The sequence below is a fragment of the Triturus cristatus genome, chromosome 7 (assembly GCF_964204655.1).
Source record: "Triturus cristatus chromosome 7, aTriCri1.1, whole genome shotgun sequence".
Lineage (NCBI taxonomy): Eukaryota > Metazoa > Chordata > Amphibia > Caudata > Salamandridae > Triturus > Triturus cristatus.
This window is the reverse complement of record NC_140590.1, coordinates 1,175,132,850-1,175,156,806: the sequence shown is the minus strand read 5'-3', so window position 1 is coordinate 1,175,156,806 and position 23,957 is coordinate 1,175,132,850. Positions and strand designations below refer to the sequence as shown.

The 23,957-nt window shown below is 46.5% G+C and overlaps 1 protein-coding gene across 3 annotated transcripts in view; it reads left to right on the top strand.

Annotated features, from left to right (window-relative positions):
• Positions 1 to 1,487: 1,487 nt before the first annotated feature.
• Positions 1,488 to 23,957, top strand: part of LOC146811368 (uncharacterized) — a 155,339-nt gene continuing 132,869 nt past the window's right edge. The window contains exons 1-2 of one of the 3 annotated variants that reach the window (XM_085618485.1): positions 1,488 to 2,141; positions 16,695 to 16,799. In XM_085618485.1, the coding sequence (XP_085474611.1) occupies positions 16,757 to 16,799 (43 nt within the window). In that variant the 5' untranslated portion in view covers positions 1,488 to 2,141; positions 16,695 to 16,756. Of the gene's footprint in view, positions 2,142 to 15,318; positions 15,506 to 16,694; positions 16,800 to 23,957 lie in introns of those variants that run through there. The other 2 variants (XM_085618484.1, XM_085618483.1) reach the window with 2 other exon arrangements.

Genomic DNA, 23,957 nt, shown 5'->3' with positions numbered 1-23,957 from the left:
CAGCCCGGCCGGGTCTTCAGGCCCTGTCTGCCTGAGTTTGTGCCACAGTCCGCCTCTGTCCCCCCCTCGGGTCAGGAGTGGGGTCGATGTCGGCGAGGGCAGTGAGTGGCTTAACATGTTAACTCACTCGGTTGTGAAAGAGGACGGCTGCAGCTGCGAGCGACGTGGACAAGAGGTCGTCCAATCCCTGGCCTGCTCCCAGCACCCTGGCTGTTTCTAATGTTATTTAATCCGTCTTAATGGATGGTTGAAACTAAAGCGGCCAGTAAAATACCTCCCGGAGTATCTTTTTAATAGGGTCTAAATTTGAAAGAGGGTTTAAAGAAAACTCACGGAAAACAGATGCGGCTTATCTCAACTCACGGTCACAAGCAGGCGTTAAGGTACAGCGTCTCCCGTCTTGGTATGCAGCCGGCTGCCTCCAGACTGCCGCGTCTTTTATTCCCTGCTGCTCGTGCATCTCAAGGGTCTTTTATAAAGGCATTAAAGATATAAATGATATACCCAGTTTTTCGGAAAATATTTTAACCTGGGACTAGTCTGTTTCCAAAATTCCCAATTTGGGCTGATAAAAATGCAAAATCAAGGACGCTGATATACTTGCCCAGGATCACACAATTTGGTCAGGTAAGCAGCTGTGATTTGATTGTGCCACTCGGATCCAAGGGATTAAAAAAACAAGCATTAAAAATGCAATAGGTCTCGCCTATTATTAAGTTAAAGCCATTTGCTTTGCTATACAATACCATTAGCAAAGCAAATGGCTTTAACTTAACCTAAGGCGAGGCATGTTGCATTTTCAATGCTTGTTTTCTCAGTATTGGAATTCCTTTTGTATCAATGCGTTTTAAAATGTAGCTAGATTATAATAACTGAGAACATGCTTTATCATATGCCTTCATCTGCGCAATATGATACACAATTTCCCTCCTATTGCCTCATGATATGCCTCTTCTTGACACATGATTTAGTTAACTCTACCGCATAATTTCGCACTCAGTGGCTTCATAGACATGGTCCTTGGCAGTTAACAAATGTAGTATTCACTCTTACATGAACGTAACAGCTGAAAGTCTGGGCATGAAGACATCACAATTATTGTTTAGCCATGCTGACTTCTGTTTCACATTTTTTCTCTGGTAAAGTTTTCACCTCTTAACTTTGCATTGGTCATTCCTCTGAATTCTCCAACTGCAGAACAAAAGCCTATTCTCTCATATCCCTCTGTCGCCGCTCCCCCGCCCCCCAGAACCCCCTCCCTCTCCAGCCCCCCTCTTCCCGCATTTCAAATTCAAACAAATTCGAAGCCCTTTGAACATTGTTGGAAGGCAAAGTTTTCCCAAACTTTTTACAAAACACGTAACGCAAAAAACCATAATCAGAATGCCTCTGTTATGAATTTGCAGCGTTTGATATCCGCGTACAGTTAGGAGAAGCTGTTGTGCGCGCTGTAAGCACACCCTTCCCCTCTCGCACACCCGGGCCCCACAGGCTTCCTCCGGCCCTCCCACGCCGGCAGCTCCCGGCGCTTCGGCAGAGGGAGACAGACAGACAGAGAGGGACCGCGGCGGGAAGGGCAGGCGCAGCTGCATCCGGACCGCTGGATCATCCCGGCAGCCCACCCTCATCCTGCGGGGTGTGGGGGCGGAGGAGGGAGGGGGACCAGATGAGACACGGAGAGTGCAGAATACCAGGGCTCCCCCCGCTAGGCATCGCTCTGTCCACCTCCGCCGGACACGCAGCCGTACCCAGGACTCCGGAGATGGGCCAGTGAGGTAAGAGAGCGCCCCCCACCAACCCCCCAAACCTCTTCCAGTGAGAGGAGCTGCCATTCCAGCTCCGGGGTACAGCCCTACGCGGAGGATCAAGGGTTCATCGGAGGAGGTAAACTGGGCTCACAGGTAGTCCTTGCCTTAGAGCCATCGTTTTCCATCTCCTGCTGAGTTTTGGGGTTCATGATCTAAGAAACTGACTCGAAGACTAGAAGTGGATTCCGTAGAGTTCTATGTGAAATAATGCCCCAGCTCACGCCAGGCACGAGGGGCGCGTGGCACGAGCTGCCCGGATACAGGAAGACATGTCACCCGGCAAGGGGGAGCGTGTGTCTGAATACAGGGAGATAGCCGAGCTCTTTCAGACAGGTAAGGGACCCCCTTCCCTCCATCAGCTCCACGACCAGTGCCATGTCTAGGTGCCAGAAGCAGGGCCGGACTGGAATCGTTTCATTCTACAAAATGTCCACATGGTCCCCATACGCAGGAGGGGGCACGTGCCTTGAACTCCTTCATCCCTCCAAAAATGATTCCACTCCCTGGACTTCAGTGGTATCATCCTCCATGGACTCTCGCGTTCACCCTCCTTGGAGCCTCAATATGCCACTGAAAATGCGCAAAGACCCAATATTTCAGTCCAGATGTTCGTTCTACAAATCATTGATACATACAGGTGTTTCCCAGTTGTTCCATGTTTAGATTTTGCAGGACTACAACTCCCAGAATGCACCTATGGTTATATGAGAACTCCATACTTGCGGTCCCCAATGACATGTAGTTAATTAACTGTCAATCATTAGTGAAGTGTGCAGGGTCAGATACTGTACTAAGTCCCTGGGCGCAGCTCCACCATCTCTATGGTTGAATGAATGCTGCCCTTATCTACTTACCACGCGCCAAGTACTCCAAACTAGCAGTGCACGCGCAGGACCGCAGCTGAGCCTGACGCTGCTGGCTCCACTTTCATAACTTTCTAGGACCGTCACCTGACGCCATGTTGGTTGGACGCCAGTCCTGGGTTTTCTTTTATTATGTTATTTATAGGGCGTGGTAAACACCGCGCAACTCATAATCATGCCCCCAGTGGACCTGTGTTCAAAAATCCAAGCATATTTTGTGAGCTTGGTGGTAAGGGCAGGTTGACTGAGAGTGGCACACAGGATCGGGGCACTTACCGGTCAGTTGGTTCGGTGTAAAGAAACAAATACTCCATGTAATAACTAGGTTGTCACATGTGAGCTCGAGAATGGAATGCGCTTGCCCTGCAAACATGGGGTGGGAATGTAACTATGCGTGTTATGTTTTTTGCCTCAGCCATTTTATTGTGTTCCAGCACATTCCGTAGCTTGGCGCTGTTTCCTGCGGGTGTTGGAATGCCACTGAACGTGACAAACCATTGTTTGAAACTGTATGTCTATTGCTAGTGTTGTAGTAAAATGAGTGAAGTTCTGTGTGGTGTTTTATGTTAATGGGTGGTGTGCGGAATCACTTCTCTGCAGTGGTCCAAGTGCAGTAAAAAAGTATGGGAACTCTGATGCTGTGCAATGGAGGCGGGGTAAGTGAGTGGTTGGGCGTGGTCAAAGGCGTGGCTAAAAAGAAAAAATATTGTTACTTTTTTGGGCTTTCACCTTTAGGTAAATATATATAAAATAATGCACAGCTTAAATAAAAATTAAATGCAACTTATGTTAATCAGTGGGAAAATGCACTATTGTACCTTATGAAACCTCTATTAGTTAATGCAATGCAGAGGTTTGTGTCTGTAACCAGAGCAGTACAGAATTGAGTCCGGTTGGAGCAGTGGTGACTGGTGACTTGTGTATGTTTAGTGCTATGAGGTCTCAGTCTGTGACAGAAAGCACTGTGAACATGTAAACCATTTATTTTAAACTTGCAGTACACACAGTATAAGAGAGGCTGCTACAAAATGCACAAAAAAGTTTAAGATAAAAAAGTGCTGGCAATATTTTTCAGTAATATCCAGACTGTACGTACTGCATTTTTTATATAACTGTCAATCAATCAATAAAAACTTCATTTCGGTTTTGTTAAAACAAACCATAAAAGTACACACAAGTACGACACAATAAGAGTAAATATTGGGAATAAGTTCATCATTAGGATTATATAACTGTCTTTTAAAAGCACACACTTCGCCCCTCCCTTACAATAGGTGTAAAAAAGAATAAATGTGTCACCAGGATGCTTCAAGGATTCTATCAATTCCCCTCTAACCATTGATAACGCGAATCTCTCAGCACTCACCAGCAGTGCTCAGCAGTCACTGACGCACAATTATGTCCCCAGCGTATATTCCCATTATTTCCAACATTACTACACTCACTGCCCTCTCCCAGGAGCTGCCTCCCCTGAACTGGCAGCTCATTAATTCCTTAGAAGAAGAGGGTAACTTTGGGATCATAATTAAGGCTCCCTGTTTTCCGTTTTTACGGATTCTTACAGATAAATACAGACAGAAAAAATGCGTTTTCTGTCTGCATTTATTTTTAAAAGTGAATAAATACAGAAAGTTTGCTTCCTTTAAGTTACTCTTCGTGCTGTCTTTCATGAATTATAGCCCAACAGCTGAGCAGATGAACAGCATGGGAAATTAAAAAACAGGATGAAATTTATTTAAATAACTGCATCTATCAACATACATTTGTGGTATAATGCTAATATTAGCCAGAGGATGTACTGCTATGTAATATTTAGTAACTTAAATAGCTAAAACACGACGGACATCAAAGTATGAGTGCGCGTCTATCATTTAAATAAATATGGAAATGTACAGTTTTCCAACTACATCTATACGCAAAACATAAAATAAATATGGATAAATACAGATAAAATGCCCAAAAAATAAATATGGATAAATACAGACGGAAATGTTAAAAAATAAATACCATAAAACTGGGAGCCCTAATTATAATATAACATGTGTATTTGCATGTTCACCCCTTGGGGCATCTTGGCACTGAACAGCTCTTTATTGTTACCCAACTCACTGGTACTCATTTTATCGACCTCGGAGACGAAAGTCTGAGTGGACCCTCTGGGATTTGAACCCGTAATCATAAGGTCAAACACTGATTATTGAAGGGGATGCTTTACTTCAATGAACGCCTAGGCCCTGTCATCAGGTGATTCTGTTCCAAAGGGCATAGATTTTAGTCCTGGGGTTTAATTTGAAAAAAGTGGATTTTGCGATTCATAGTATTAGTTTGGTTTACATGAACCAAGTGGTCTGACAAACCTGAAACCACTGATTTAACTATTGAAAGCCGAGGGCTAGAAAGCGGGTGTGTCACATTTCTCAGCAGGCAGCTGGCAACTATAGGTTAACCTCAAATGCATGAGGTAATTAAAATAGACACGCAAATGATTCGCATAGCTCTTGACTTGTAGGGCACTTTCTGTTTTTCTTGTCACTTCGTCGCTTCTTCGCTCTTCATCCATTTGAATTCTTGCTTAATTGATCATGTCTGTGTCTCTAAAATGCCAGGGCTGGGACAGAATCTGTCAGATACTAGGCAAAGAGGCAGTGCTTAATTTGAGCCAGTGGTTTCCCGGCACTCAGTTGTCAACACCGGAGCTTGACAGTCTTCCACGGGGTGGCGCTGGATGGCAAATTTAGAGATTACCACAATAACAGTTAATTATTAATTCAATAGACATTGAAAATGACTATTACATGCCGCCCAATCCATTCTTACAGCTTTGGAGGCCTGAAATAATCCGAGCTGTCACACTCATAAGAGTGTGATGGTTAGTAGTTGTGCTGTTACTATTATCGGCAGCATAGCAGGGGCAATGTGTGGTGCAAGCTGCAGTGGCTTTTCTGATGAGATCCCTGGCACTTTTTTTTTTTTTTTTTTTTACAAATTAAACACCTTCAAATAGGTGACTTGCTCCTCCTGTCCCTGCCAGATTTTAAATACCTGGCATTTCACTGGCCAAGGGGGGAGTCATATCTGCCAAATGGCCCCATTCCTGGTATTGCATTCAACAGCACTTTGCACACATGCATTCTTGAACCTGTATTATCAAAAATGCTGATCTAACTGAAAATAGCACACGTAGTATAACAGGTATTTGCAGAGCAGACATTCACAATGCAAGAGGTCTCCTGCATTGTGATAAGAAAAGTTTGTTACCAAACTCAATGATTTTATCAACCTTGAAAAACTGAACGTCCAAGTGGCCCTGTAGGGATTTGTGTCTATGAGGGTCAAACACACGTAGCCCTGCCAAGTTACCACGATCTATATGTGACTAGCTGCTCCAGTCTAGGCTCTTTATTTACATTATGGGAGGTGTACTCTTGTTTTTTCCATGATAAAACTAGGACTCCAAGTCTCAGAAACGAAATACCTGAGTTGGAGCAGCTGGTGCATGGCCCAGGGAAGCTTGGCAGCATGGCGGAGGTGGACTGGTCCTCTGAGCTGCCAGAGTCAAAATGGGGACATGCATCAGCTCAGCCTAGAGGCTGCACCCAGCTACCATATTAGATGCATTTTTACTGAAAACAAATACAACTTTCTTGTTACTCTTCAAATTGTTCCTAGAACTCCATTAATGTTCCTAGAACTCCATGCATTTAATGGTAACGTCAATATGACTAGCATTTCATGGTACGTGTCCTTCTCATAACGTTCAAGGTTTGAGAGTTATGCTTTAGGGAGGGCCTTGCAGTAAACTATTGGGCTGCTCATAGCTGCCAAGTTTCCGAGGCCCATGAGTGACTAGTTAGACCAGTCCTGTTTTTTTTCCTAGAATTCTGGGACTTGTAGTCTACTTAATCCAGTGTAAAACCAGGACTACCAGCTGCAGAAGTCTGAAAACAAAGACTGGGCTAACTAGTCCAGGCTTCTCCAACGAGTAGCTTGTGTGATACTGGTAACTCTGCAGCTGCCTGTAAGTAGCTCTCCTGTGTGCAACCCAGCCTACTAAATTAGAAAACTTTGCTTGGTTGAATTAATGGATGTATATCAAAATTGAAAGGCATGTATTCAAAACAAAAAGGTATGTATTTTCAAAACTCATAAGCCGATGTTGAAACAAAATGGTTGGATTTCCAAAACATATGTAAAGTTAATATTTGAGTAGTAGTTTCAGTTTCCAGTTTCATAAGGCTTTATTCGGAGCTTAAACACGAAGTCCATAAAAGCACATACATTGCATTATAAAACAACATCATTTTAACAAAATCAATCAGACAGTTAAAAATACATAAAAAGACAATTTAAAATATCATACTAGGCCTTGCTTTGATGGCCCGGAGAAGAAAGGTGGCAGTAAAGAAACAGACATCGGGTGTCGGGTTAAATAACAATTTCATGGTATCTTTTACAGTCCTAACTCCATACTTCTTAAAAACAGGTTTTAAAAAAGCTGAACGAAAATTGCCATAAAGTGGACAAAATAATAAAAAGTGCATGGTGCTTTGTACGGTAGTATTATCACATGGGCAAGGACCAATCGGGTGTTTTCTGATACTTGGAAATGCCACCAAATGGTGAACGATCCCAAAACGCAATCTTGTCAGTACGAATCGATGGGAGGGTCTGGAAACAAAACTCAAATACGGTTGGAACCCTGTCGTCTCACTGAAGCTTCCGTAGAACAAATAGGTAGTTAAGTTACCACTGGCCCTCCCACGCCTCTCAGTCTTATGGCTCATAAAAACAGATTTCATCTAATTTTTGGTCAAACAAGAGGCTGCATAGTAATCCTCTATTACATTAAGACCATAAATCTCCAAAAAACTACCCGAGACAAATTTGACCCATGGAATCTTTAAATGATTGTCAATAGAGAAACAGTCTTTAATGATAGCTCTATTTAGGGAGGTCTCTTCCTTTGCCCAGATTGCACGCCACAACATAAGTGGTCTTATGGCAACGGAATCTGAAAGATGTTGGATTCCAAACTCCCTGTGCACCAAATCGGTAGAAACCGATGTGGGTAAACTTAGGAGTCTTTTTAGGAAGAGATTTTCCTCCACTTGTAGACTTCCGCTCGGAACATGCCCCCAAATACCAGCACCATAAAGAGCAATAGAAAGACACCTCATTTGATAAATTTTCAGCATATCTTTAAGCCGTTTATCCCCTATTTTAGATGCGAACTGAAACACCCCGTGGGCACTTTTCGCCATTCTAGCCCTAACATGGTTGATCTCACTGGACCAGCTACCTGATTTCGAAAAGGTAATACCTAGGTAGTTAAAAGAGTCCACCGTTTGGACCTTATGCCCTTCAATAAAAAACGAATGCGGTTTTTTACAGCTCTTACCACACTCCATAACAAAAGTTTTTGTTTTATTAATCTTCAACTTCCTTTCCTTAATGAATAGAGAAAACCTGTCCATTAGGCGTTGAAGGCCAATAGGGGTCCTAGATAAAATAACGGCATCGTCCGCGTAAAGTAAAACTGGGACGTGGGAATCAAGAGTTTTAGGGGTGTCAGCCACAACAGTCTTTAAAACAGAGTCGACCTCATTAATAAAGAGTGTAAAAAGTAGAGGGGCAAGCACACACCCTTGCCTAATACCGCGTCTGATAAGGAACTTAGGGGTGCACTCCCCTCCTGGGCCGTAACGGACACTTGATCTAAGATTAGCGAATAACCGGGCCAAGAAATAGACAATGCCCTCCGGTGCCCCCATTTCTAGTAATTTCTCCCATAAGATCTTATGGTTCACCATATCGAAGGCACTGCTCAAATCTGCAAAGCAGAGGAAAAGAGAACCTTTCTTGGCCTTCGTATACTTCCCTATAAGAAGTTCTAGGTTGAGGCACTGTTCTACTGTCCCTCGTCCCTTCCTAAAACCATATTGGGAATTTGCCAATATGTTGTTTGAGTCGGCCCATTCTTCTAGTCTAACCAGAAGCACCCTGCTCATGATTTTCACAGAGGAATCTAGAAGGGAGATTGGACGGTAGTTCTTAACATCCCTCCTCTCTCCCTTCTTATAAATAGGGATTATAATAGATTCCTCCCAAGAGTGTGGGACATCATAACAGACCGCTGCATTGAACACATTTGTTAATAACGGGCCCCATATCTCTGGTTCTTTTTTTTTTTTTTCAAAATTTTTTATTGAAACAAGAAATCAGTTACAGACATGGGCCTACAACCACCAGGGCCGGCCGCTAGATTCAAAAAGGATCGTACATAGTTAAGCAGTAGGCGACACCTGGGGCCCAGCCCCATAAATGGCTCAGGATAGCTCGAGAGAAGCAGGAGACATACATTTAACATAAATAACAACAAAAAACAAAAGGCGAGGCATACGGGCAAAAAGCGTGGGTCAGGCTACATCCGGGGGACTTTACTCCAGTCCTTCAATTAGCTATCAACAGGAGGGAGTACTGAAAGATCGGGGGGGGTAACGGGAAAGGAACATCTATATTCGATTATTACAATCAGTTGCAAGGAACCATCAAGGGTCAGGGGGACAGGGCAATATCGGTGTCCACTAGGGGGGGCGTACAGATACCCCCACGATACACGTTCCATTGCCCCCAAATTCTACCCCATGCCCCGGGTTTACCGCGGGCCACATATACAGTCTTCTCCCTGAACATACACCAGTCCATGTTTTCCTTCCATACTGACACGGTGGGTGGCCGCTGGGAGCCCCAAAGCTGCGCTATATCCCTCTTAGCAATCATGTAGCCCAGGGCCGCCCACCGAGTCTGCGCCGCGCTATAATCATTGGGCTCCCACACATTCAAGACACAGCGACGTACCTCCGGCAGCAGCGCCACCCCGGTGACTTGTCCCATGACCCCATGAACCCGACGCCAGTATTCCGCCACCTCCCGGCACTCCCAAAGGATATGGAGAAAGGTGGCACTGAGCCCACACCCCCGCTTGCAGAGCCCATCTTCCGAGAATCCCATCGAGACCAGACGGGGGCCCGTCACATACACCCGGTGGAGAATCTTTAACTGTCTGGTTCTTTTTTGAAGACATCTATGGGCACCCCGTCAGGCCCCTGGGCCTTTCCTCCCTTACTAACAGAAATACAATCCTGAACCTCGGAAGTGGATATATCTAAAGGAATGACAGGCCAGTCACCTCCACCTACATCCAAAGATTTGTCCGAGTCAAAAATCATGGAGAAGTGGGAGACCCAACATTCTGCACTAACATTTGCCGTCAGTTCAGGCGTCTCCTCGTTCTTAAGAAAGGGACAATTAACTGTTGCCCAGAAAAGGGAGGAATCCGAAGTTTCAGCCGCCTGGTCTAACTTGTCCCAAGCCTCTTGTCTTAGTTCGGCCTTCCTATTTTTAACTGCAGCCTGATAGGTGGCTCTGAGCTCCCTAACCAAAGTTATATCCCTTGGTTTGGCAACAAGTGCCTCTTTGAGACCCTTAAGGGCAATAGTGCTAGCGTGGTCGAACCACCCCCTTTGCCCGCACGACTTACCATTAAGAAGCTTGGTAAATTTTGCATCAATAATGAGATTAATGTTAATAAACTTGGGTATAATTACATCCGTTAATTCTTTGCTCTCTAAAATAACAGCAATTTCGTTTACACATGTAATAATAATGGAGTTGGACAAAATATCAGCTTTATCCCCCTTCCACCTAATTCTGGTTCCATTAGGTCGGTGGGGTTCAATATTAGCTATTATGTTTGAATTGGGGCCTTGTTTCGCCTTCCAGAGTACGGCCTCCATAGTTAGGCAGTTATGATCGCTAATTAAATTATCAACTACCAAAGGGGCTGTACACCACGGGTTAAGGCTAGATGAAATGCAAATAAAATCAATCACCGTGTTTGCATTTCGGCCCGTGAATGTAGGGATGGTTTCACCAGAGGCACCTTTCAAATTCTCCAACAATTCCAAATCATAAGTCATCAAGATTTTATTTAATGAATCTCCATAGGGATTATGGGGAAAATGAGAGACGCCTTCCCCCCAGCAATTTACAAAACCACAAACCCTGTGGGCGGGGGATGGACACACAGCAATGTTAAAATCCCCTAGCCAAATGAAATCAAACACTATATTATTTCCCGTGACTATATCTGACAAAGCGGACTCTAAAGCAAACACTACCTGCTGCCTAGTATTATCAAATACATTATTATAAAAATTAATTAAAAGGATATTTCTACCCAGCTCCTAATATAGCCATAAAATCTGGGAATGGGCCCCAATGGGTATGTATTTCTTAACAATAAGTGGTACTTCCACTGAAATCAGAGTCAGAAGCCCACCCTTAGCTCTGCCCGAAGTGGAAGCCACAGCCGGCAAATGGTAAGAAACAAAACCCATATAATTGATGGGGACCAGACTCCAGGTTTCCTGAAAACAAATAATATTAAAATTATTAATAAAATCAAACCATCCTAAACAAGTATCCTTTTGTGAGAGACCAGCAACATTCCAACAGGCAATAGAACACCGGCCCCTATTGTCTGATACAGTGGGTTTAGTTGATACAACCCTATCCCTATCGCCAGTGGTCGGTCTTACAATTCCACAATCGACTGGGACATCAATATGATTAACACTGGAACCATCTATACCAATAGTCTCCACTGATACTGGAGCCCCGGGGGCCACACTACGCCTCCCCTCTCCCAGGGGAACGATCAAGCCCACTCAGGGGCTGGAGTCTATTAAACGTGGAAATGGGAGGACCAGCACACAAGTTCAAATCTCTGGACCTCCCTCGATGACGCTCAGCATCAGGTTGAATATCAAAGTCTCTATAAAAGAACCCAAGGGGACGTAGAGAAATTCCTTGATCTCGTATAGGAAGAGATGCAGCTTTGATCAACACCGTGGAGGTAAGTTGTGGGTTTCGGAAATTGATAATGATACAGTCCCCTCCACAGGTCTTGCGGGATTTCCCCACCCAATTAGTTCTTCTGGTGCTTAAGATATCCCCTGATAGAGCTACGGGGAAGCCACACTGCCGGTGAAGCCAATCCACGGTTTTATTCTTTAGTGATGAATGCGATTCATCAGAGCCGTGGTTGCTTCCGGACACTCTTAATGGAGGAACATTGGTTAAAACTGCCACAAAAGGTGCACAGGTCGGTGGTAAATCCGGCTGAGGGCTACTAGAACTATTAAAATTTGCATTGGAACCCACCTGCTTCCTTAGTACAGAGCTAAAGGAAGGTTTAGTTTGGGCCGCCAACTGCGGGAGAGGGTTGGGGACAGCAGGAACAGCTTCGCAATCATTCCCAGGACTAAGATTACTGCTCACGGCCGACGTTAGAACTAGGTTAGGAGAGTTAAAGGGAACCTCAACAGGTCCAAGTTCATTATCGTTAGTTTTTACTCCCGTGGCGGCATTAATGAATCCATCCACTAAACCTCCCAATCTGACTACTTCATCTGAAATAGTAGCAAGTTTGGTCAATAGGGGTTTAACAAGTAAATCAAGCTTGGCATCAATAGCATTAAACAAAAAAATCAAGTTGCTCATTGTCTAAACTGATCGTGGTACCATCCAGTACCGTTATTTGGTCACGTTGAGCATTAGACAATGAAGGGTCGGCTCTTTTGGCGGGGCGATTCCCCCCTCGTTTAGGCTGATTAATCTTACTATTGTTCCTGCATGAGCGTATTAATCTTTGTGGCCTCGGAGCCTGCACATTTGGAACTATTGGATCAATAAAAGTTTCTGCACCAGATTCTAAATTGGGGGGCCCGGAAATAACAATGGCCTCGCTTATGGTATCATTAGAATCAACCAAGATGGGACTATCCATTGGATCTAAAGAAACACTAACATCAGGGTTGGTAATTGACTGGGTGGCCGATCTGATAGGAGAGGAAGGGCACAAGCTTTGAGGCCCCGGCCGTCCTAAGGACTTCCTCCTTTCTTGGTTGATTTTATCCACCATCTTAACTAAATAGTTATCCATAGTGATCGATACCGTCGCTGGTTTGGCTTTAGACATTTATAAGCCGGGCTAGACCAGTACCAATATTCAAGAACAGATTAACACCACAACATGCAACAACCTATAAACCTGTGCTATATATGGCTGCCTAGCACAAATAATAACTTCCCGTTATACCACCATATAACTCACTGCCCTATCCTAATAGCAGTTACGTTGCGGCGGATCACACAACAGGTTAGGCAGGTTAACAACATACAAAAAAAGCCAGACTATGGCCCCCTCCTACCCCCTCCTGTCCCGGACTGTCACAGACTGTCCGCCCTTTGTCCGGGCTTTGTCCTGGGCGTCCCGCGGCACGTCCCGCGCTGCGGAGTCGAATGAAATTAGAGGGATACTGGGGCCAATGGTGGGCAGGTGGGCGGGCCGCGACTCAGGTGCGGTCAGGCACGGGCTCCTGGGAGCTGTAGTCCATCCAGCAGCCCCTTACACCCTCAGCGTCGGCCAGCGGCTCCAGGCACAGCCCCTCCAGATACAACAGAGCACAGGTATGCAAATGCCCCCAGCAGCGATGCGGGACCCGCGCCAGCGGGTTCCGCGAGCGTTTTTAAATGGTTTGTGGGCGGGTGGGCGGGCCGCGACTCAGGTGCGGTCAGGCACGGGCTCCTGGGAGCTGTAGTCCATCCAGCAGCCCCTTACACCCTCAGCGTCGGCCAGCGGCTCCAGGCACAGCCCCTCCAGATACAACAGAGCACAGGTATGCAAATGCCCCCAGCAGCGATGCGGGACTCACAGACACATTTTGGAGTCAGTCAATCGTTCCCCTGACGGCCCGCGCTGCCGGTCCCACGCCACCTCTAGTCCTGCGCAGTAACAGACATTGTTTGAGTAGTAAATCATGGGCATTGGGGAGACCTATTACTCATATTAGAACATTGGAATAAAGGCCCGCAGAGCAACCTTCCAAGGCTGGTTTTCAAAGGCCTCTCGGAGCCCGAGGGAATTTAAACCCCTCGAACTCCGAGGGGTCTTTGTTTTATTTGTTGGAACATTCTGCCCTCTAGTGGCAGAATGTTCTAATAGCCTTATAGCCCTTCGTAGCTGGGCTATACCGGCTATTAAAGTCCTGCTCCCTTGTCAAAGTCCCTCGCCTTCGGCTCGGGCCTTTAACATTGAAGCGGGCCTCTAATAGACGGTATAGCCCGCTACGGCGGGCTATAATGCTGTATCCCCTGGTGCGAGGGGCATCGCAGCTTTGGTTGGTATGTATTACCCAGGTAGAGGCCTTCCACATTACATTACTGCTGGTAACTCTATCTGATGCTGTGAGGTGATCATTGCTAGTAATCTTGCTATGATGATTAAATAATGTAAACTCGTCTCATGTGGTCACTTTTACAACACTAATATTAACGGTAGCTCGGGATGCTTTTCATGGAACATAAGTAGCTTTTATTACAGAAAAGGTTGGAGACCCCTGAGCCAGCCACACATGGACCTGTGAAACTTGGAAACTATGGTTGGTTAATCATTTGTAAATGTCCTCGCCTTCTGTTTCCAGTCTTGGGCAGTCGGTTAACACCCCAGGGCATTCTGGGAGTTGTGATCTTTGCTTTAATTGAGCCCATTGAGCTAACACACTTGACTCCACCTGTAAAAGAAAAGCCTATGACTGTTAACAAGGTGTCACGCTGGGCAGATTCGTTTAATTTTTCTGCCACACTCCTCACGTGGTGTCACATTTGGTGTTTCCACTCTGGCAGCTGTGTTAGGGGCTCGACCGACCAATTTTCCAGGGTGGGGATAGCCTGACTCCTAGTAAATATTTCTTGAATTCTAACATTTATTCTTCTTTTCACTCCCCACCCACCACCACTCCCTCACATTATTTTGTTTATTTTGCCAAGAAATATTTCAACTTTTTTTTTGGACCATATTACAAGTGGCCTTATGCCAAGGGCGACACCTTCAGCAACCTGTGGCTTTCAGCCAACTGCATTCTGGGCCTTGCGGGTTGGATTCACTATTTAATTTGGGCTAAAAAAAAAAAAGTGCTGCCTCGCCAGGACTGGCTTGAAGTGTCAACCTTGATACGTGGCCGCCTGTCAAGTAGCCCCATGCGATGCGTGACGGCTTCACCCAGTCCAGGTTATCATCCAAAAGCACTTCCTATGTTGGTGCATGCAGGTTTGTGTATTTGCCTTTGGAAATAGCTTTATGTATCGCCCCGGAATTTACCCTGCGTAAGTGCAGACCCGTTTCTACTAAAAGGGACCATCCCCCCTGCTTGTATTGGGCATTTGTGCTACGCCGCTGGTCCAGCATGCAAGAAGTGCTTAAAAACAGAACTGGCTGAAGTTTTCAGACATGGCATGGGCTTGACTGCCGTGCAGTTTACACTTCAAGGACGGATTCTCTCTCTCTGAACACTGCACTTTCAGTAACTACGAGCCCCCACCTCCAGAACCGAGCCCCGAGACTCTCTTGCAGCGCCTAGAAGCTGTTCCTATCGCAGCGTGGCCCATGCCGCCCCAGGCGCTGCCTCGGTGACGTCGACGCCAGCCCGGTGAGCTCACGGGGCGCCGCGGCTCAGCCGCATGCCAGGGGCCTGAGTCAACAAGGAGGGCCGGGGCCGAGCCCGAGCCACGCTCCGCCCGGTGACAGCACGAGGGAGGCGGCGCGCGGCGGCAGGTGTCGGCAGCGCACGAGGGCGGCGGGAGTCTGCTGGGGCGGCAGTGCACGACGGCGCGGGACGTGGGGCTCGGAGAGACCTGGTGGAGGGGACACTGGAGTGTCGCAGCTGCGCGGGAGCAGGAATGTGTGCTAGCGGCAGAATGAGCCCAAACAGGGTAAAGTCCTCTCAGGGAAGAGTGAGGTGCCCGCTGATGGGGCTCTGCATGCGTGTGTGTGTGTGTCCCTCAAGTAGTAACTGTAAGATGCCCGCTGATGGGGCTCTGCACGCGTGTGTGTGTCCCTCAAGGAGTAAGATGCCCACTGATGGGGCTCTGCACGCGTGTGTGTGTGTGTCCTTCAAGGAGTAAGATGCCCACTGATGGGTCTCTGCACGCGTGTGTGTGTGTCGAGTAAGATGCCCACTGATGGGGCTCTGCACGCGTGTGTGTGTCCCTCAAGGAGTAAGATGCCCACTGATGGGGCTCTGCACGCGTGTGTGTGTGTGTCCTTCAAGGAGTAAGATGCCCACTGATGGGGCTCTGCACGCGTGTGTGTGTGTGTCCCAAGGAGTAAGATGCCCACTTGTGGGGCGGCTCTGCGCGCATGTGTGTGTCCCTCAAGGAGTAAGATGCCCGCTGATGGGGCTCTGCACGTGTGTGTGTCCCTCAAGGAGTGAGGTGCCCACTGATGGGGCTCTGCACGCGTGTGTGTGTGTGTCCCGAGGAGTAAGATGCCCACTGATGGGGCGGCTCTGCGCGCGTGTGTGTCCCTCAAGGAGTAAGATGCCCACTGATGGGGCTGTGCACGCGTGTGTGTGTGTCCCTCAAGGAGTAAGATTCCCACTGATGGGGGCTCTGCAAGCGTGTGTGTGTCCCTCAAGGAGTAAGATGCCCACTGATGGGGCTCCGCACGTGTGTGTGTCCCTCAAGGAGTAAGATGCCCACTGATGGGGCTCTGCACGCGTGTGTGTGTGTCCCTCAAGGAGTAAGATGCCCACTGATGGGGCTCTGCACGCGTGTGTGTGTGTCCCTCAAGGAGTAAGATGCCCACTGATGGGGCTCTGCACGCGTGTGTGTGTGTGTGTCCCTCAAGGAGTAAGATGCCCACGAATGGGGCTCTGCACGCGTGTGTGTGTGTGTGCCCCTCAAGGAGTAAGATGCCCGCTGATGGGGCGGCTCTGCGCGTGTGTGCGCGTGTCCCACAAGAAGGATGTGCTACTGGTCTGTGTGTTTGTATGGGCATATAGGGTCGATAATCTCATTCTCTGGTTGTTAAGGGGGAGAGATAGCATAGGTGACAGAAAAAGGTGTGATGTAGTTGTTTTTGATTTTTATTTTTACTCTAACCTATCCCTGTTGTTCACAGGCTGAGGCGGACTGAACCCTGACTCCGGCTGACGCTTGTCCTTGCAGAAAGGTCTTCGGGTTATGGGGAACTCAAATGCGAGGTCCACTCCGGGCACTCCCACTGGTAAGTCTGTAGCGCGTGATCCCACGGGTTGGAAAGTTGTTAACACTCCCTTGATTTGTTTACAGTTTAAATGGTATGATGCCACCCACGCTGTGCCATTAAACCCGGTTTCCTATGACGTCCGCCTGCCAAGCTGTCTTATTTACAGACATCTCCTTCCTCATCCAGGTATCAGGGGAAGTCTCGTGACCTCATGCATGCTACCTTAGACCCCGCCCTCTCCTGCTTTGTCATCTCCCCCATCAAGGCCGCTGCAAGCTACATGGGTTCTAAGCAGGCCCCCAGTGACGAACCTAGGACACACAGGCCTGCCCACCTTGGACCGTGGGGCAGGAACGCTGTACTGGTTCCCAATATTGTAGTGTGTATATATGTGTGTGTATATATATATATATATATATATATTTTTTTTTTCTACTACCCATATGTGGGGTGCTGGAGCGCTTGCCTGCATAGCATGCTACATTGTGTATGGTGGGTGCTTGGATGTTGCCTTTGTTTTGATCCTGTGTGGGAAGTGTTCCCATGTCGTGCGTGATGACCACCGAGGTGCGGTTATCGTTTTATGGGGCACAGCCCGTAGCAGTGTGTTGGATAATGAAGTGTGAGAGACAGTTGTGCAGTTTATGCTTTTCATTAAACTGCCAGCTTTGAACCAGCCGCGGCCTATGCAGCTAAGAGTGGTGTGGTGTTGAAGCATGGTCGGGGGGAGGGGATCCGACAGATGACCACGAGGGAAATTCATTTTCCCTCGTCGTCGTTGGTCAAAATTTCCCCGCCAACCCCCCCCACCCGGCCCCACCGCTCTTACCTGCATGGGCCGCGGCTCCTTTGACCAGCTCTGCAGGTCTCTTTATGGCATTTGATATGACATAGTTTGCTTAGCTGGTTACTGCACTGTGTTGTCCAATCTGAGATTTTGTGCATAGTTGTGGTTCTGAGCTGCCGCGGTTGGAGGGATAGAGAAGTGGAGAGACCTGTTGGGACGGGCATTTTTATTATCATTCCATATCTGAGTGTCATTGTGAGGGATAAAGCTGCGGTCAGAGCGTAGAGGTGATTGGGACCTGCAGTAAATGGACTGTTTATAAGTCTGTCCAGCAGTTTGTGACAGATCTCTTATGTTATACCAAGCCTGTTCATTTGGAGATGTCTGTTTTTCTGGCTGTACAGTGCTGGTTTTGGACAGTCCTCATCGAAAATATGTCTTATGTGAATATGGGAGGTATAAGCAGGGCCACTGGAATAATGCGATTGTGCGCCACAGCGACTTTCACATAATTGTAGATTTGCCACATTTGCCGCATAGTCCATCAGCTGCTGCATAATTTGTAGATTTTAACAAAAAAAAAATGTTTCTAGCTCAAACGGTTTCAAACCTACTAAAAATTCAGTAACACTTGTTGCCAGCAGCAAAAGGTCATTTCAAAGCTGGACTGTTCTCCTTTCTGCTGCTTATTGCTATATTTGGGTGTGAAATTGGTACTAGTGAGGTGCAACCAGGACCAGACAGTGTTACCATGTTTAAAAATGACGAAATAATGAAATAACAGTATTACAAAGTCAAAGTAAAAAAAAATCTTTATTTCGGCCGCAAGGGCCATAAAAGCACAAAAAAACAATACATTATATACAGTTTATAATAGCATCCTTTGGACTAGATATGCTGGTCTATCAAAGGTCTTAAATTACAAAGTGCTACTCTTCTAGTCAACCTCAGACAATGTGCACAGTACACCTGGAATGCATAACCTCAACATTTGCCACATAGTACAGGACAATAAAGTGCTTGTGCATAATCAAGAAACCATTTTTAGACGAAAAATTAGTTTCATTCAGGCATGATAACTTAGAGGAGCACATAATTAATACATTATATAGCAGAATGGCCAGGTGTAACAGTATTACACAATGTGCCACATTATGCTGCATAATTTGCATTTTCTTGCTGCATAATTTACTCAACCCTGCCGTATAATTTGGCCCACTCCTGCCGTATAATACTTGTGGCCCTGGTTATAAGTTGCAATTTGCTGCTGACCTCTGTGAATAATCATCTTAGTATTATTATGGGCCATAACTGTCATATATGCAAGTACATGACTATATAATGCTACGGCGAACCCTAGGTCAGCCCTTCTTAGCTTCCATGCATATCAAAAGCAGTTTGCTTGTTTCCCATCTGTGGATTGTACGCTGAGGACTGCGCTTGAAGGTATAGACTGTTTTCTGGGCTCTGTTGCTGGGATGTGAGGTGGCGCAGTTATCTAGGTAAGGGCCATGTTTTGCACTGTCTTTGGAAGTGTCCATGCTCCTGGGTGCTCCTAATGCTGTTGGGTAGTGACTTACACAGCTTGGGGGCTTGTACTGAGAAAGCAGTGCCTCCCACGGATTTCTTAGCGTAAGGTGGTATAATGATAAGTGGTTCATGCCTGGAGAGCAGTGTTTTGTTTGGTTTACACTGCCTGTATTGAACTTGCAGGACTAGGTTCGAGGTATAGGGTATTTTTCCTTGGGAGGCTCTATGGACAATTCAGAGTGCCTTGAGCATTTCCCATATAGCTATACGAAGCTGGTGGAGCAATTGCAGGACTGGAGTTGTGCGTTCTCTTTGGGTGACGGCGGAGAAGAGGCAGCATTTTGGATGAGGTGTATTTTTCATATGATGAATGCGCGTGCGACAAGGCATAGGGTCTTGGCCTTGTCAAGCTTGGCATTTACGAGTGTGAAGATGGATTGCTATTTGTGCTGGTATGCAAGGTATGGGAAGATGCAATATAATGAATATAGCTCCTTACAACGCATGCGATTACAACGCGGTCGCTGGACTTAGGAATAGTATTATTTACTAATCCTACTCCAGTTTGCTCAACAGCAGGGAAGGTGTTGGATTTTAAATCCAATACCAGTGCGCCCCCTTCAGCAAGTCGTTGTAATGACTTGCGATGCAATGGTATTGCGAACTAACAACGCGGTCGTTGTAACTACTGCGTTGTAATGGCATTACGTAGGTGTAATGGCATTGCCTGTGGTTCCTTCCTCCCCACAGACAGAGCAGCGACAAACATCTTTGAGTTCTGCAAGCTCTCTAGTGGACTTCCAGAGAAACACTTTACACTAAAACCATGCTTCCTTCATTTATTGCACCTTGAATTATTTTCGCCTATATATTTTGTCACCTGCTAGAGGACACAATCTCAATATGTATTTGCTCCGACGGCAAGGGAAGAACAGTATTTTTCTGTTCAGCAGTGTACCTGTTGTTTTGTTTTGCAAAAAAAGTAAGAGGGAAAATTGGATTTTGGAAAAAGACAAAAGCACATGATTTTTGATGCAACTTTTTTGAGGAAAATAGGGAACATGCAATAATATGGGTATTTGTGTGTCACAGCTATGCTTATTTAACAAATCAATGCGGACTGGCTAATTTGTATATATTTTATGTGTCTTTTATTAATTAATAGTAGAGAAGCACTCAACCTACCTACCACTCCGAGAGACAGCTTCTATTAATATCCTATTTAAATTTACTCTTTTTGATCCTGGAGCCTGAAGACATTGGTTAGAATCCAGGTTTCACCATGTGCAATTGTGGGTAAAATGTTGCCTCTCCCTTAATTTCAAATTGTAAATGTGTGTCATATAAAAATATTTACTATCAAAACTAACGGTGCCACATTGAGGCACCTTTAGTTTTGATCGCATCTACACCTCATGTGCTATCCTCAGTAGCAGGCACACTAACCCTGATTCAAATCCCTGACCAGAGATTACAATGTCTTACTAACAAGATGCGCTTGCACACACCATCATCATATTATGTTTTTAGGTCTCACCTGGCGTTAGCAGCGCGCATGCGCTGCCTTCGCCATGCGAGGGCTTCTTGGAATCAATACGGATTCCAAAGCTTTCAGAGGCGGCCTTGAAGTCCTGCCCATCTTTTTCATTCGCTGGCATCATCCTCCATGCAAAACGCTGGCTTATGATTGAAAAGGAGGCTTCTTAGTCCCTCCTTGTTGCTGCCCTGTCCTGATTTTGGCCCCGCCCCTGGGACTGCATACTTTACTTGCGGCGGTACACTCTCTCCTTGATTAGTCATGTCAGCACTATTTTTTTTCCAGTCGCCTGTGTCAATGGCAGCCGTGTGTTTATTTTTGAATCGCGCTTTCACTTAAAGTGAAAGCGCAATGCAAATATAAACAAGCGGCTGCCTTCGCGCAATGGCTTTTTTTTTTTTAAATTTAATTATGGGGGCCGCGCGTCTACCTTTACTTTGTACCGGAGCTTAAGCGGCGAGGAGTGCTGGTGTCATGGCGCCTTCACAAGCGCAGTCAGTCTGAGTCCGGCTGCAGTCTGTTAATAATAGGGCCTGACACAACGGCGGGGGCTTAGCCCTCATTGATTGGAATGGGATCTGTGTAGGTGAGTAGATTCGTTAACACCACAGGCTTAGTCGGCAAGACTCTGTCGCACAACAGCCTCCGTGGTGCAGTCCAGGCGACACCCGGCCCGTACCAGCGTCACCTGTTCCTCTCTGCTCCCTACCTTCAGTCGCTCTGCCAATGCACAGGTACTCTACGGTCCCGGTCTGTGCCACCCCCTGAACGCTCCTGTTAGCTCCCAGTGCTGGGCAACCGCTGCGGTCCCCGTACTCCCGCTCATTTTAAGTGTTCCTCCTTATCCATGCAACCCGCTATGCAGGCGCTCCCCTTGTCACCTTCGGTTTGTAGTTAAGTAATGTAATGCCTTGTTCTGGAACTTTAGGCTTGGCTCTAACCTCACCCTGGAGCACAAGAGGGCGGGCGAAGACCCGGGAGTGCTGTGATAAACAGACATTAACATTATCCGTCTTTAGAATTCTTCAGCTTTCGTGTCGCCTCTCCCTCAGCCTGTCTGTATGGAAACTGCCGTAGGTGGTGATAGCATTCAGCATAACAAAGTCCATTATTTACCACAATACAAATGCGGCTAATTAACTCACTCCTCCCTCCTCTCTCCCCACAACCCTCTCTCCATGTGTGTTTTTTGGTTTTATTTTGATTTTTAAAAAATGGCAGGAAGGGAATCCTATTACTCTTCCATGTTTCTCTGCTGCTGTCTCGCTCCCAGCATGACATTGCAGCTTCCTGAGAACCCAGCTCGGGAAGAGGAAGGAGGCATGGGGATGGCTTCTCCCAGTGCTGTCTACAGACATTAACCACTGCTAGACTACAAGGTATATCTAGTGCACTATTTTCTTTCTCTCACACCGTGCTGCAACAATTGCACTCTAAAGTGCTTTAAATAATTTTACAGATCTGCGTGAGCTACACTCCAGGCTGGCCGATTGTTGCTCCACCCACTTTCCCTCTCGTCTCTCCCACACTCCCACTATACACACTCAACTCCCAATACCACCGTCCTCTCTCACTCCTCCCTCACCACCTCTCTCCTCTCTATACTTCCTACTCATACATACTACCTTCCTTTACCTCCTTACACTGCATTAGTACACCTCTCACCTCCCCCCCAGATTGTGAAGGGTGTGACTGTCTGATTGTGTAGTCGCACACGTTAATTTTGGGTGATGCTGTCTGTGACGCACATTGTGTGGCCTTGGGCTGTGCACACTTTGTGAATGGTGCTGCCAGTGCTCTGGTCGCATGGTGCTGCAGGCACACGTTGTGGAGTGAGTTGACTGCCTCAGATTGCAGGAGTGCTCATGTTGTGTGGTGCTGGCGGTGCACACATTTTTGCGAGGCGCTGACACTGTCGCCAGTAAGGCCGCACTGGAAGCCTTGCAGGACAGCTGTCAGTTACAAATTGTCTGCCACATGTGTTGCAGGCGCACAGTGGCAGTGCGGCCGCCTTCAAAACAATCACTAAAAATGCAATAGGTCTCGCCTTTCATTAAGTTAAAGCCATTTGTTTTGCTATACAATACCATTAGCAAAGCAAATGGCTTTAACTTAATCAAAGGCGAGACCTATTGCATTTTCAATGCTTGTTAAATCTAGTTTCAACAACACCCTTTGCACACAATATGGCCTTTTCTACAGTACCTCATATTCGTACGGATATAAAATTGTTCTCTGTAATACCCTGTTCCGCTTAAAGGAGCTAAACTTGCGAGAGCGAGGAAAAAAGGAGTTTTACGGAAGTCTCTTACTCTCTGGCCAGTAGATGCATAAACCCAACAAACTAGCTTACTGGCTTTGACTCGCCCAGTGACTGGCACATTCCAAACAGATCACAGTAGCAGAAACTCAGCCTACTGATCAAACTCATTGGTATCAGAGTCTGTGACCTGCAGGGGCCAGTTTACTTGGTATGTGCTGCAGGTGTAATAACCCACCAAACTGTCTCACTGTCATTGTCATCTATGACATGCAGGTTACAAGCAGAGCTTGCGGCGGGCTCTGCCTCATTACTGGGATGGGGGCCTGTAATCAGAGGGCGTTAGCTCAGGCCGTGAAACATGGTTCGCAGTATATTGCTCCCTCCTCCTGGCACACCTGACCCTCTCGGTCCCTGCACTCCACCCATAGCCTGCACGTTGTACCATTGTTTTCTGTAAGATTCACAGGAGGGATTTTCAGGGAATCTTAGAATCCCATCCCTTGAATCTCAGTGACTAAGAAACGCCTCTGCATGTGCCCTGCAGGTCACAGGTTGGTATTCTATGTGAGACAGCTCAGAGATTTAATGAGTTTAATGCTGTGAGACTTGTGATTTCAGGTTACAGTTCTCGTGCAATAGTTCAGTGGTATATGTGCCTGTATTAAACAGCAGCATGGAACCAGCAAAACATGTTTCCATTCGTGTAGATTTTAGCTCTTTTTTATACTTGTAAGATAAAATGGGTTCCATCATGTCAGGTGTTAATTAGTCCGTATCACATACCAAAAATAGTTTGCATTGGGTTCTTGTCATCAGTGTTATTACACACAGACCATAGTGTAAAAAGCAGAGCATGTCCTTCTTTCCCTCAGTGGGCTACTAGGACTGGAGATGAGATGTGGCCATATTCAGCTGTACTACTTCTGACAACTGTTGTTGGCCAGGTCACAACTTGGACATAAGGAATTGCTGATTGTCATTGAAGTGTGGCATTCGTAGCCAGCTGGCAAGCGGAGTCTTCGACCACCTACTCGTGCTAGCGACCTGCTGCTTTTCACA